The 11,236-nt window shown below is 41.6% G+C and overlaps 1 protein-coding gene across 1 annotated transcript in view; it reads right to left on the bottom strand.

Annotated features, from left to right (window-relative positions):
- Positions 1-260: 260 nt before the first annotated feature.
- The window catches only part of PAX6 (paired box 6), a gene marked incomplete in the record, with an annotated part of 28,494 nt that continues 17,518 nt past the window's right edge, over positions 261-11,236 (bottom strand). Inside the window, 6 exon segments of the mRNA XM_056801976.1 lie at positions 261-1,157; positions 2,481-2,631; positions 5,963-6,078; positions 6,198-6,348; positions 6,624-6,706; positions 7,318-7,476. Of these exon segments, the coding sequence (XP_056657954.1) occupies positions 1,072-1,157; positions 2,481-2,631; positions 5,963-6,078; positions 6,198-6,348; positions 6,624-6,706; positions 7,318-7,476 (746 nt within the window).

The raw sequence follows: 11,236 nt of genomic DNA, 5'->3' as shown, positions 1-11,236 counted from the left end.
AAGGAAATACAAAGGCTTTGGCATGGTTTTTACAATCAACAATGGTTAATTCTGATATGTAGTTGTGAACAACTGCAAAACACTTAAGTTTCAAACTCTTGCAAGCACTTTTAATTGATTAGAATGAATTCTAGATGCACAAAAATGATTGGACTGTGAACAGCAGTACAAGTCTAGCTAAGAACAATTAACCTTTGCTGACCAAAAAAGAAACCTAGGATGCATGAAAATGTGTATAAAACATCTATAGAGTATTCTTGTCAAATATAAATGAAATTAACTTTATTATAGAAATCATTCTGGGAGATTTCTAGGGAAGACAAATACTTACATTTTGACATAAAACAAATTGGATTATATCGAAGACACAATCTACCTTTTTATCTATCAACTTTTCCTTGAAGTTTCTCTCATATCCTTTTTTTTTTGCACATAAACTTCATCCGTTAACAACCTTTGGGAACCCAACAGATTTTTTTTTCTTACAAAAGTCTAGTGCATATTGTTCCAGGTTTCATTATATGGGATGGAATGATACAAACTCAGAATGTCAGTCCATCACCTATGAACAGATTGGTAGAAGGATTCGATATATCTTGATAAAAACTCTTAAATTTGTGGCAGAACTCGTTGATCATGGCCTCCTTTTTTTTAAACAGCTTCATGACCAACACAGATCAGAAATATCCATCCAGTCCACGTTGTTCTTTGTTTTCCATTATAACATACAAATGCTCATTTACAAATAATACACCAAAATGAGTAAAAGTTTGGATACCAAAATGAAGATTTGTTCCAACTGATATAATGCCTTCTGTGTACAAAGGTCCATGGGTAAAGTCTTTTTCTCCAAGTGGTATAGTATGATACAGGACACAGTCGTAATACAGAAGCACTTCTGACAGCTGATCTTCCTTTATAAAATACTCCTACAACATCCAACTGTTGTCCATATATAGTCACTGACTGAAATAACACATCTTTTTTCTTTCTTTCTTTCTTTTTCTTTCTTTCTTTTTCTTTCTTTCTTTCTTTTTCCTTCTTTCTTTCTTTCTTTCTTTCTTTTTTTTTTTACTGTAATCGTGGCCAATATTGAGACATATCAGGTTCACTTCCAGGAACTTGAACAGGTACTGAGACTCCAGGGGAAATGAGGCCTGAAAAAAAGAGGGGAAAAATCCATATAAATACATTTACAGAAATGCAACTCTTCGGTTGGACATACACCAATGTGGAATTTTTTTTAATCTAACAATTTAAAATCCATGGTGATTTCCAGCATTTTAACTATATCGATAAATACATAGATAGAGATGGGTAAATGAATAGATTGATAGAATAAGATAGATAAGATAGGTAGATGGATAGCTAGATGAATAGATTGATAAAGATTGATAGAGAGAGATGGATGGATAGATAGGTAGATAGATAGATGGATAGACAGATAGATAGATAGATAGATAGATAGATAGATAGATAGATAGATAGATAGACAGATAGACAGATAGATAGATAGACAGACCAAGAGATAGATAGATGGGTAGATAGACAGACAGACAGATAGATAGACCAAGAGAGACAGATAGATACATAGATAGATGGGATAGATAGACAGATGGACGGATGGATGGACGGACGGACAGACAGATAGATAGATACATAGACAGACAGACAGACAGACAGATAGATAGACCAAGAGAGACAGATAGATACATAGATAGATAGGATAGATAGACAGATGGACGGATGGATGGATGGACGGACAGACAGACAGACAGACAGACAGATAGATAGATAGATAGATAGATAGATAGATAGATAGATAGATAGACGGACAGATGGATGGACGGACGGACAGACAGACAGACAGACAGACTATATTTACAGCCTAAATGTCAAACCAGCTGATATTTTTTCAAAAGAGGGTGAAAGCATAGCCTGACTTTCCAAATACTTGAATGCCTCAGATTCAAAAAAAAAGAAGACATTTGAAGGGCCTTTAATCCAACCCTCATTTCACAAATGAGCCTGGAGAGGTTAAGAGTCAAAGTCACACAAATAAATAGCAGAACAGAGATTCACACCCAGGAACTCCAAATACCAGTCCCACAATAGTACCACTCTGCTCTGCAAAAGTATTTCTAAAGAAGGACAGAAATGGTCAGGGAATGTGGGAATGCATCCAGTAATCCCTGTCAACACGGGAGCCTTAGCTGTGCTCCTGAAGGATGGGTCCTATGGAATTTTCTACATTAGATGAATTCTTTTCATTTCAAATAGGCACGGTGGAGACAGGCCAATACCCCAAGGTGATTAAACTCAGGATTGCCCAAGTTTAAGGACAACAAATAAACCTAAATGAAAAAAAGAAACAAAAGCTCCTCAAAGGCATAGGAGCAAGGACCCAGCAGTAGCAGAGAGAGAAGGGGGGTCATTCCACCTGAAGACTAAACAGTGGGGTGAGAAGGGGGGCTACTCACCTGTTGAAGTGGTACCCGAAGTGCCCATGGGCTGACTGTTCATATGTGTCTGCATGTGCGGGGGGGTGTAAGTATCATAACTCCGCCCATTCACCGATGGACTAGTGGGTAACATGCAAGAGTAAGAGGAGGTCTGGCTGGGGACAGGGGGCTGTTGGGAAAAAGCAAAGGACGGTTACAGAGAAATGCCCCCAGAGTGCAGCTGCACCAGTTTGTTTGTCTTTTAACGGATGTCATTTGTGATTCTTTATCAGGATGATTCATTTAAAGCTGTAAGGGGCCTTAAAGGACACCTCATCCAATTCATTTTTGTTTTTACAAGTGAGGAAACCAAAACCCAGTAAAAGGAAGGAGCTGCCCAACGTCACACAAGATAAAATGCAAACCCAGATTTTCCAACTCCAAATCTACATTGCTTCTCCTTGCACTGGGTCAACATGGTGGAACCCTAAAGGAAGCCTTCATGGATATATTTAAACCCTAGAAACCCAGTAGGGTTTCAATCCAACCAATTAAACACCTACTGTGTGTCAGGCCAGGGTTACCATTGCCTTTAACCATGGTAGTATCTATAAAGGCACCAAACATCCAAATGAAAACTGAAAAATTTTGGACGATTGTTTTATTTTGGCGTCATAACAGGTTAGCATTTAGTTATTGGGGATTCTGCAGATAACTGAAAAAATGTCAACAATTTGTATTTCATGTTGGAAATGGAGAGTCCTGTTGTATAAGTAAAACACATAGCCTGCAGATTTCATGAACCCGGGTGATAATAGACATGCATTTCTCACTGTGCCTACAAAACCCCAAATAATCAACTTTGGAGGCCATTTGCACCCAAACCCAGAATACACACTCAAACCTGGGGACGTTTCCCCAACGCGACACAATTTGCGCCATCTTACCATTCCACTGGAAGAGAGCTGCCTACGAGCTAAGAGAACTACCTGACATTATTAATCACAACCAAATAAATATTTCTTGAATAGGATAATAACATCAGTGGGCTCGGGATGGGGACAGTTTAGTCATTGGGAAGTCCCAGGAAGTAGTTGTAACCCAAACTTCTCTGGGGAAGCCAGTCATTTGCTGAGGGTTCTGACTACTGGGTTCCTGACTTTGTGGAGCTATGTAAATAAAAGCATTGTGGACACTGTAATCATTAATCAACACACTAATGACAAGAAGTACAGACATTCCTAACTAATTAAAAAGTACACTGACTCTGCACCTCAGGGCTCCCACGTGTGAATAATAAGAATTAATAACAATCACACCTTGAGTGTGTATCACACCTTTTTCTCACCTCAAAGATCTCTGTCCTGTGGATTATCCCCCCCCCCCTTTATCCTCCCAGCCACCCTGATGTTGTTCCCGCTTCTAGTCAAACTATAGAAGATTCAGGGTGGCTTTATTAAAATGGGAGAATTATTCTGCTATTATCAGGTTCAAAGTCACAAACAAGCCTGGAGGGTCCATCAGCCATTCCAGCAAGCAACATATTAGCAGTCATTAGCACTAGGTAGTCTGACTTCCGGAAAATTCATGGCAGAGATGAGAAAAATCAACCTTCGTGTTCTTAATCCCCTAATGTGCGTCAATTGGGCCACCAGCCATTACTATCCAGATGCCATCAAAATCAATATCGGAACACTTCGCCTAATCATGTCCCCACAACAGTCCCTTCAGTGTTATTTCTTTAGTCCTGTAATTGTATAGACTGTGAAGCACACACCTTGTCGAGGCATGCCTGTGGCTCTTCTTTAAGAAGACACGGGCAATTTGGGAAGTCCTTAGAAACCTAGATCTGTCTGATGATTATTGAGAGCAACTAAAACAATGACTGTCCAACCTCTCCCACCTCTCCCGATGCTGCCTTTCGAATTATTCCATACGCAAATGCATGGGAATGCAGGGAGCAGAACTGCATAGAAGAAGATGTATTTCTGCCCCCACGAGCCAGAATTTCATTTCTGGGATGAAACTAGGAAGCTGGGGTGCATTTATAAAGCCAGATCTGCCCAGCTTAACAGCCACAATTGGGGACACAAACAAGGTACTCACAGGCGAGGGCAAATCCCCACATACCCCCATTTCCCTAATCTATGGAAAGGACAAATACATTTCTTTTTTTTTTAACCCTTACCTTCTGTCTTGGAATCAATACCGTGTATTGGTTCCAAGGCAAAAAAGTGGTAAGGGCTAGGCAATGGGGGTTAAGTGACTTGCCTAGGGTCACACAACTAAGAAGTGTCTGAGACCACTTTTGAACTACTATCTCCAAGCATGAGTCTCAGTTCATTGAGCCTAACTGACAAGTCCGTTTCTGCATTTTTGCTTCAAGTGAGTTCCTTGAATTTCTCCTATTATTGGAAGATGCTTAAAGGGAAGGGGATGAGCTCACCAGTTTAAACTTGGTCTGCTATACAAATATAAAGAACCTTTTTTGCTTTCTTTTCTTGCTTCCTAAATAAAACATAGATGCCCAACGAATCCTAAATTTCCTCAGTGTTCTACATCTAAATGCTTTTCCAGAGACATAACTATAATGCATACTGGCCCACAAATCAATCGATTACACGGCACCATCGAATCATGGTAACATAAAGCTGGAAGAGATTTTAGATCTCTTACTAATCCAACCCTCTCATTTTACAGATAAACAAACTGAGGATGAAAGAGGTTAAATGATCTTCCCAAGGTCCTAGATGTCAAACTAGAACCTTTAAAGTCATATAGCCCAGCCCTTTCATTCACTTTACAAATGAGGAAACTGAGGCCCACAAGGAGGATTCCGCCAGTTACACGAGCTCTAAATTGCCAAGCATCACTCACCCCTGAGTGCCACCCTCTGCCTTTTGTCTGTATCTCCAAACATTTGGAGGTGTTTTTTTTTTCATGTAGGGGTTCAGGGAATCATCAATTAGAATAGGTTTGGCTAGGACAGCATAGATAAAAGTACCAGACCTAGAGGCAGTAAGACCTGGGTTCAAATCTACCCACAGGCACTTCCTAGCTGGGTAATCCTGGGCAAGTCACAACTCCATTTGCCTAGCCCTTGCTCTTGTCTCAAGGTTGTTATTAAGAAAGTAAGGTTTAAAAAATGGAATAAGTTTTGCTGTTTTCTTTCCTTTGGTTGACTTATTTTTTTTGAGAGAGACATAATCAATCAAATCATAAATTTGGGGCAATGAGGATGCTTGGGAGGCTTTGTAGTCCAACCCCTTCATTTCAGAGAGAAAGAAACTGAATTTCAGACAAAGGAAAAGACTTACCCAAAGTCCCACAGGCAAGAAGGGGGCAAAACTGAGCTTTGGAACCAGATCCATATTCCCATGGCACCATACATCAAAATATTTTTTTTGTGATGGTGGCATGGGGCTACCATATAGACAGACCCAAGCAGAGCATTCTCCCTTATGCCTCCCCTTCCTACTTTGGGTCACTTAATGACCAGGCACCACCCCATGCCCACTTACTTGCATAGGCAGGTTGTTCGCCATCGTGAAACTGGGCATGGGTGGCAAAGCACTGTATGTATTTGTTAGAGCTGTGTCTGTCCGACCCAACATAGAACCTGATGTGAAGGAGGAAACTGCAGAAGAGAAGAGACAAAAACCAAAACCAATTGGCCTGGGATGCCACATTTCAGATAGTCCCCCCTAGACGCAGTAGTGGCCAGACTTAAAAACAGATGCATCGTCTCAGAATTACCAGGAGTGGTGGGTTGTGGGATTGGCTGGTAGACACTCGTACTGAAACTACTGCTGATGGGAATGTGACTGGGTGTGTTGCTAGCCTGCCTTCTCTGGTTCCTCAGTTTCTCTTCCCTTCTCCACTTTGCCCTTCGATTAGAAAACCATACCTGGAAACAGGAGGGATGAGATGAATGAACATAAGCAAAGACTCCTTCCCACTTTGCCCCAACCACCATATTTCACTCACCCCCATGCCCAACCTCCCACCCATCTACAGCCAGGGAACTCTTCTGGGACAGCCAAGTTTTTAGGACTCTCCAGCCAGTAAGCTGGGTCTGCTGTCATTTATAGAAATAAATACTGGTAGTTAGCTGTGCCTTTGTCTTTTGAAAAGCCAAATGTGGGGATCACAAAGCACTGAATTACCCATTCCCTGGAGTACCTGTATTCTTGCTTCAGGCAGGTCTATTTTGGCAGCTAGTCTCTCTCTGGCAAACACGTCAGGGTAATGGGTTCTTTCAAACTCTGGAAGAACAATTGAGTGTTTCCATATTAGTGCCAGGGCTACCTCCAATGAGTCAGCTTAGATCTGAACCTTGAACTCATGCAAGTCTTTCTTCTCTATTTCTATTCTCCTGCCTCCCATCTCTGCCTTTAGAAATGCTACTACTAATGCTCCAAAAGAAGTTAAATTTTCATTAAAATGATACTCAGAGGGGGCAGCTGGGTGGCTCAATGGATTGAGAGTCAGACCCAGAGGTGGGAGGTCCTGGGTTCAAATCTGCCCTCAGATACTTCCTAGCTGTGTGACCCTGGGCAAGTCACTTAACCCCCATTGCCTAGCCCTTACCACTCTTCCTCCTTAGAACCAATAAGCAATATTGATTCTAAGTCAGAAGGTAAGGGTTTTAAAAAAATGATATTCAGAGACTGAAAAGCCAGCAGAGCCCCAAATCATCTATTTCTACAGGAAGATTCAGTCTTTGAATTCCTAGCATATTGGGGGAAACAGAATAGTCAGAATTTTTAAAAAATGATTCCATGTAAGGAGTCCTGGTTAAATTTAGTTCTTCGTATTTCAAATGTGTCACTGCCTTTGATCTACAATTTTTTTCTGCTTTGAAAATCTCCATCACCTTTCTCCAGAGCCTCAATTTGCTCTTGGGTAAAGGATGTCCTATTTCTCTGCAGTTTTCGCTTCAGCTGAAGTCTCATTTGGGCTTCATCTGAATCTTCTCCATTTGAGCTGATGGAATTAGTGTTCTCCCCCCCTCCTTCCTGTTGCTGGCAGCCATCTGGAACAACAACAAAAAAAAAAAATAGGACATTAAGAAAAATTCAGAATAAGTCAGATTCCTAAAGGCTCGTCATGGTCCAGCCTCAGACTCCATCAGCAGGGGTTTTCTGACAGCCTCCTGAAACATTCTCAAGAAGCCTGTCCCCTCCAATGAAGAGATATCAATGACCTGGCCTTTTATCTTCCACTTTAACCAAGAGGAAAAAATGGAAAGGCAATTTCAAGAACACCATTCCTTTGTAGAACAAAACAGACACTGAAGTAGTTTCACATGAAAGTCATCTTTTTTTTTTTTTGAAAGAAGCTTTGCCCAGATGCCTCACCACAAGGCTCCCTTTCCCTGTGGAATTTATTTACCTATGGCTGTGTTAAAAATAAGTGACGTTCAGCATTTCAGATTATCCATAATCAGTAATTCGAGCTAATCAATTAGATGTTGATAGGTTTGCAGAAATGCTATTAAGAAACAAACCAAGCTTGTAATCTTTTTTAAAAAATATTTATCTAGTTTTTATTTGAATTCTGCACAGTCAATTTCATTTTAAAGGTTGTGAATTTGGAAGTGCTTGCTTTGTTCTCTAGTTTTATTCAACTATTGTATGAGTGTGTATTGCCTTGACACCTATTACTGAGCACAGCTGTAATTATATCATCACCAAGAACAGGCTATAATTGCTGAAAATGGAATTTATATTTAGATAAAAGGACTGTCCATTCTTTGTAATGTGTTGCACCAGAGAAAAGTAAGATTTCTTTTAAATTTCAACGTGTAATTTTAAAAAAGAAATAGTCGAGAGTTCACTAACTAGCTAAATATGCTACCCCACAGCTGAGCCCCTGGCATGTCATTTAAGTAGTACATTTTTAATTAGGGCATTTCCACCACTTTTAATGTAATTTCTATCATTAAACAAGGGAAAGTTTTTTTATTTTATTGTATTGTTTTTGTCCTACCCCCCCCCCCCCTTCCCTTTTTGCTGTTGGACAATGAGTTGTGTGTGTACTTGGACTAGCTGGCTGTGGGTGCTGGGAAGCCACTCAGACTTAATGGTAACTCCGGGGAGGGAGAGGATGGACATTGAAGGTAGGGAGGGTGGGGAGAGGAGAGGAGAGGGACTTCCCGGAGGGGACCCCCAGCCCCCAGCCCCCAGCCTCCAGCCCCGCTCCGTTGGCTTTCTCCTTCTTGTCCCTATCCCCCCTCCGAGGACACTAAAGGAGGCCTCCTCTTCCCCCTAGCACTAGGTCCTGAAAGATGGGCTGCTGCTGGGGACAGCTTCTGCTTAGGGGCTGGGCTGGGGGAGGGGGCGGGTCAGGGGGGCCGAGAGGACTAGCGGGGTGGGAATCGACTTCTCCAGGAATATCATTTATAACCGGGGACAATAGGCCGCGCGTTCAAAGCGAAGGGGGAATTGTGACAGGATCTAGTGGGATCCTTTCAGGCGCTCTGAAATGTTTTAAAACCCCAACTTTCTCCCCCATTTAAACAGGCGGATTCATCGGCACTGGTCACCATATGGGCCTCGGGAGATCTATTGAGATGACCACCAACACTTGAATAGCGCGGGGCTGCTTTCACCGGCGCACCAAAGCCCTGGGAGTAAGGGAAACAATTAAACTCCTGGGCAGGAGCGTTGGCAAACTTTCGTGGGCAGAATTTGGAGGCCACAATGAGAGAGAACAACAAAAGGATTCTCTTGAGGCGTGCAGCGGGCCACATTGTGTTACAAGCAGCCCAGTCAACAGACTTTTCAGTGAAGTATTTAACCTCTCTGCTCTACTATCATTAATCACTGTCCCCTGGGCTGGGCTCCTCAATGCTATTTAGGGGGCTTGCCTTTCTATAGAGGGGAGGAGGAGGAGGAGGAGGAGGAAGGGAAGGAGGAAGGGGGAGGGAGACAAGAAGAAGTGGGGAAGGCAGAGAGAGAGAGAGAGAGAGAGAGAGAGAGAGAGAGAGAGAGAGAGAGAGAGAGAGAGAGAGAGAACATTTAAACTTGTGAATAGAGCATCTCTGAACATCTCCAGAGCCTGAGATGTTTACTCTACATCAAAAACAAAAGAGATGGGGGTGGAGGGAACTACTTGGCTAAGATTAGATAAGCTTCAGCTCCTGCTTTAGGACACAAGTGTCTGTTTTTATTTACTTCCAAAGTTAGCATGACTTTTTAAGTGGTTTTCAGGGGAGAAATTCAAGTGCTCCCTTGTTTTTGAATTAGGGAGAGGGAGGAGAGAGATATAGAAAGAAGAAAGAGGAGAAGAGAAAAAAAGAGAAAAAGGAGGAGGAAGTGGAAACTGGAGGGAGGGGGAGAAGAGACAGAAGAGAAAGACTACAAGTAGTCCATTAACTTCCTCATAATTTCCCCTTTCTGAATCAGAAAGAGAAGTTTACAGAAATTTTTTTTTATACAAATCTAAAAAGTTGTTTACTCTGATTGGGATGACTGCTCCTCCAAATTACTTCATGAAATCCCAGGGCTGTAAACTGAGAGCAAATCTGAAGCAAGGATGAGATGAAATCTAGAGAGGGAAGTGGAATGGAATGGGAAAGAGTCCCTTTCCTCATCATATCTTTTCCTTTTGGTCCCTCCTAGAAATTTTTTCCTTCTTGCTCTCACTGGGACATAAACTTGGCTTAAATCCTTCTCTTGATTTGACTTTGACATTCTAATTTGAAATATGGTTTAACGGGAATCTGGGGGGAAAGTATCTGTTTCTCTCACCTTTCTCTTGCCCATCACCATCTTCACTACCCCAACCAAGGTTAGACTAACATTAAACAGTCTACAGTGGTTTGGGGTTTAAATGTATATCCAACTGTTCTTGGACAAGAAGGGAAGACAAAATGGACTTGTAAGACTTTCTTTCCCCACTCTTTAAGAAAGAAGAGGGGATAATGACAAGGAAACATCTATCTCTGTGTCTCTGTCCTCTCTGTCTCTCTCTTCCCCCCCCCCTCCTTCTCTCACTTCTTGATATTTCTTCCCAGTCACCATTTCACAAAGTCCTAAGCTATATCTATATCTATATATCTATATCTATATATATATATATAACATTATTTATTCTCTTTAAAATCCACTTTAATTCCACTCTGCAAGTGTTTGGAATTTGGAAAGGGTCAGTTATCTACTTTTTGCTCTACCTTTTCTTTTAAGAGCCTGTGTGGCTCTTTTAAAGTCTGTTTACCAAAACAGAACTAAAGTTCCCTTTCAAATTCAAACTATTAAAAAATAACAATTAAGATCTTTTCTTTAAAAAGACCCTCTGGGGGCTACCAAAGAATGACTGCATTGGTAACATCCTACCTACTTTTGTTCCTATAACTAGACCTTCAGACTCTCATGCTGGAGGAAGAAGAGGGAGAGGAAAAAGGAGGGAGGAGGAGGAGGAAGAAGAGGAGAAAGGAAAAAGAGGAGAAGGAGAAGGAGGAGGAGGAGGAAGAGGAGAAGAAGAGGAAGGAGAAGGAGGAGGAGGAAGAGGAAAGAGAGGAGAGGAGGGGAGGAGTGGAGGAGGAGGAGGAGGAGGAGGAGGAGGAGGAGGAGGAGGAGGAGGAGAAGGAGAAGGAGAAGAAGAAGAAGAAGAAGAAGAAGAAGAAGAAGAAGAAGAAGAAGAAGAAGAAGAAGAAGAAGAAGAAGAAGAAGAAGAAGAAGGAAGAAGAAGAAGAAGAAGAAGAAGAAGAAGAAGAAGAAGAAGAAGAAGAAGAAGAAGAAGAAGAAGAAAGGAAGAGGAGGAAGGAGAAAGAGGAGGAAGAGGAAGAGAAA

Source organism: Monodelphis domestica, chromosome 6, assembly GCF_027887165.1.
Source record: "Monodelphis domestica isolate mMonDom1 chromosome 6, mMonDom1.pri, whole genome shotgun sequence".
Classification (NCBI taxonomy): domain Eukaryota; kingdom Metazoa; phylum Chordata; class Mammalia; order Didelphimorphia; family Didelphidae; genus Monodelphis; species Monodelphis domestica.
Note: the sequence above shows the minus strand (reverse complement) of the source record. Positions and strands in the feature narration are given on the sequence as shown.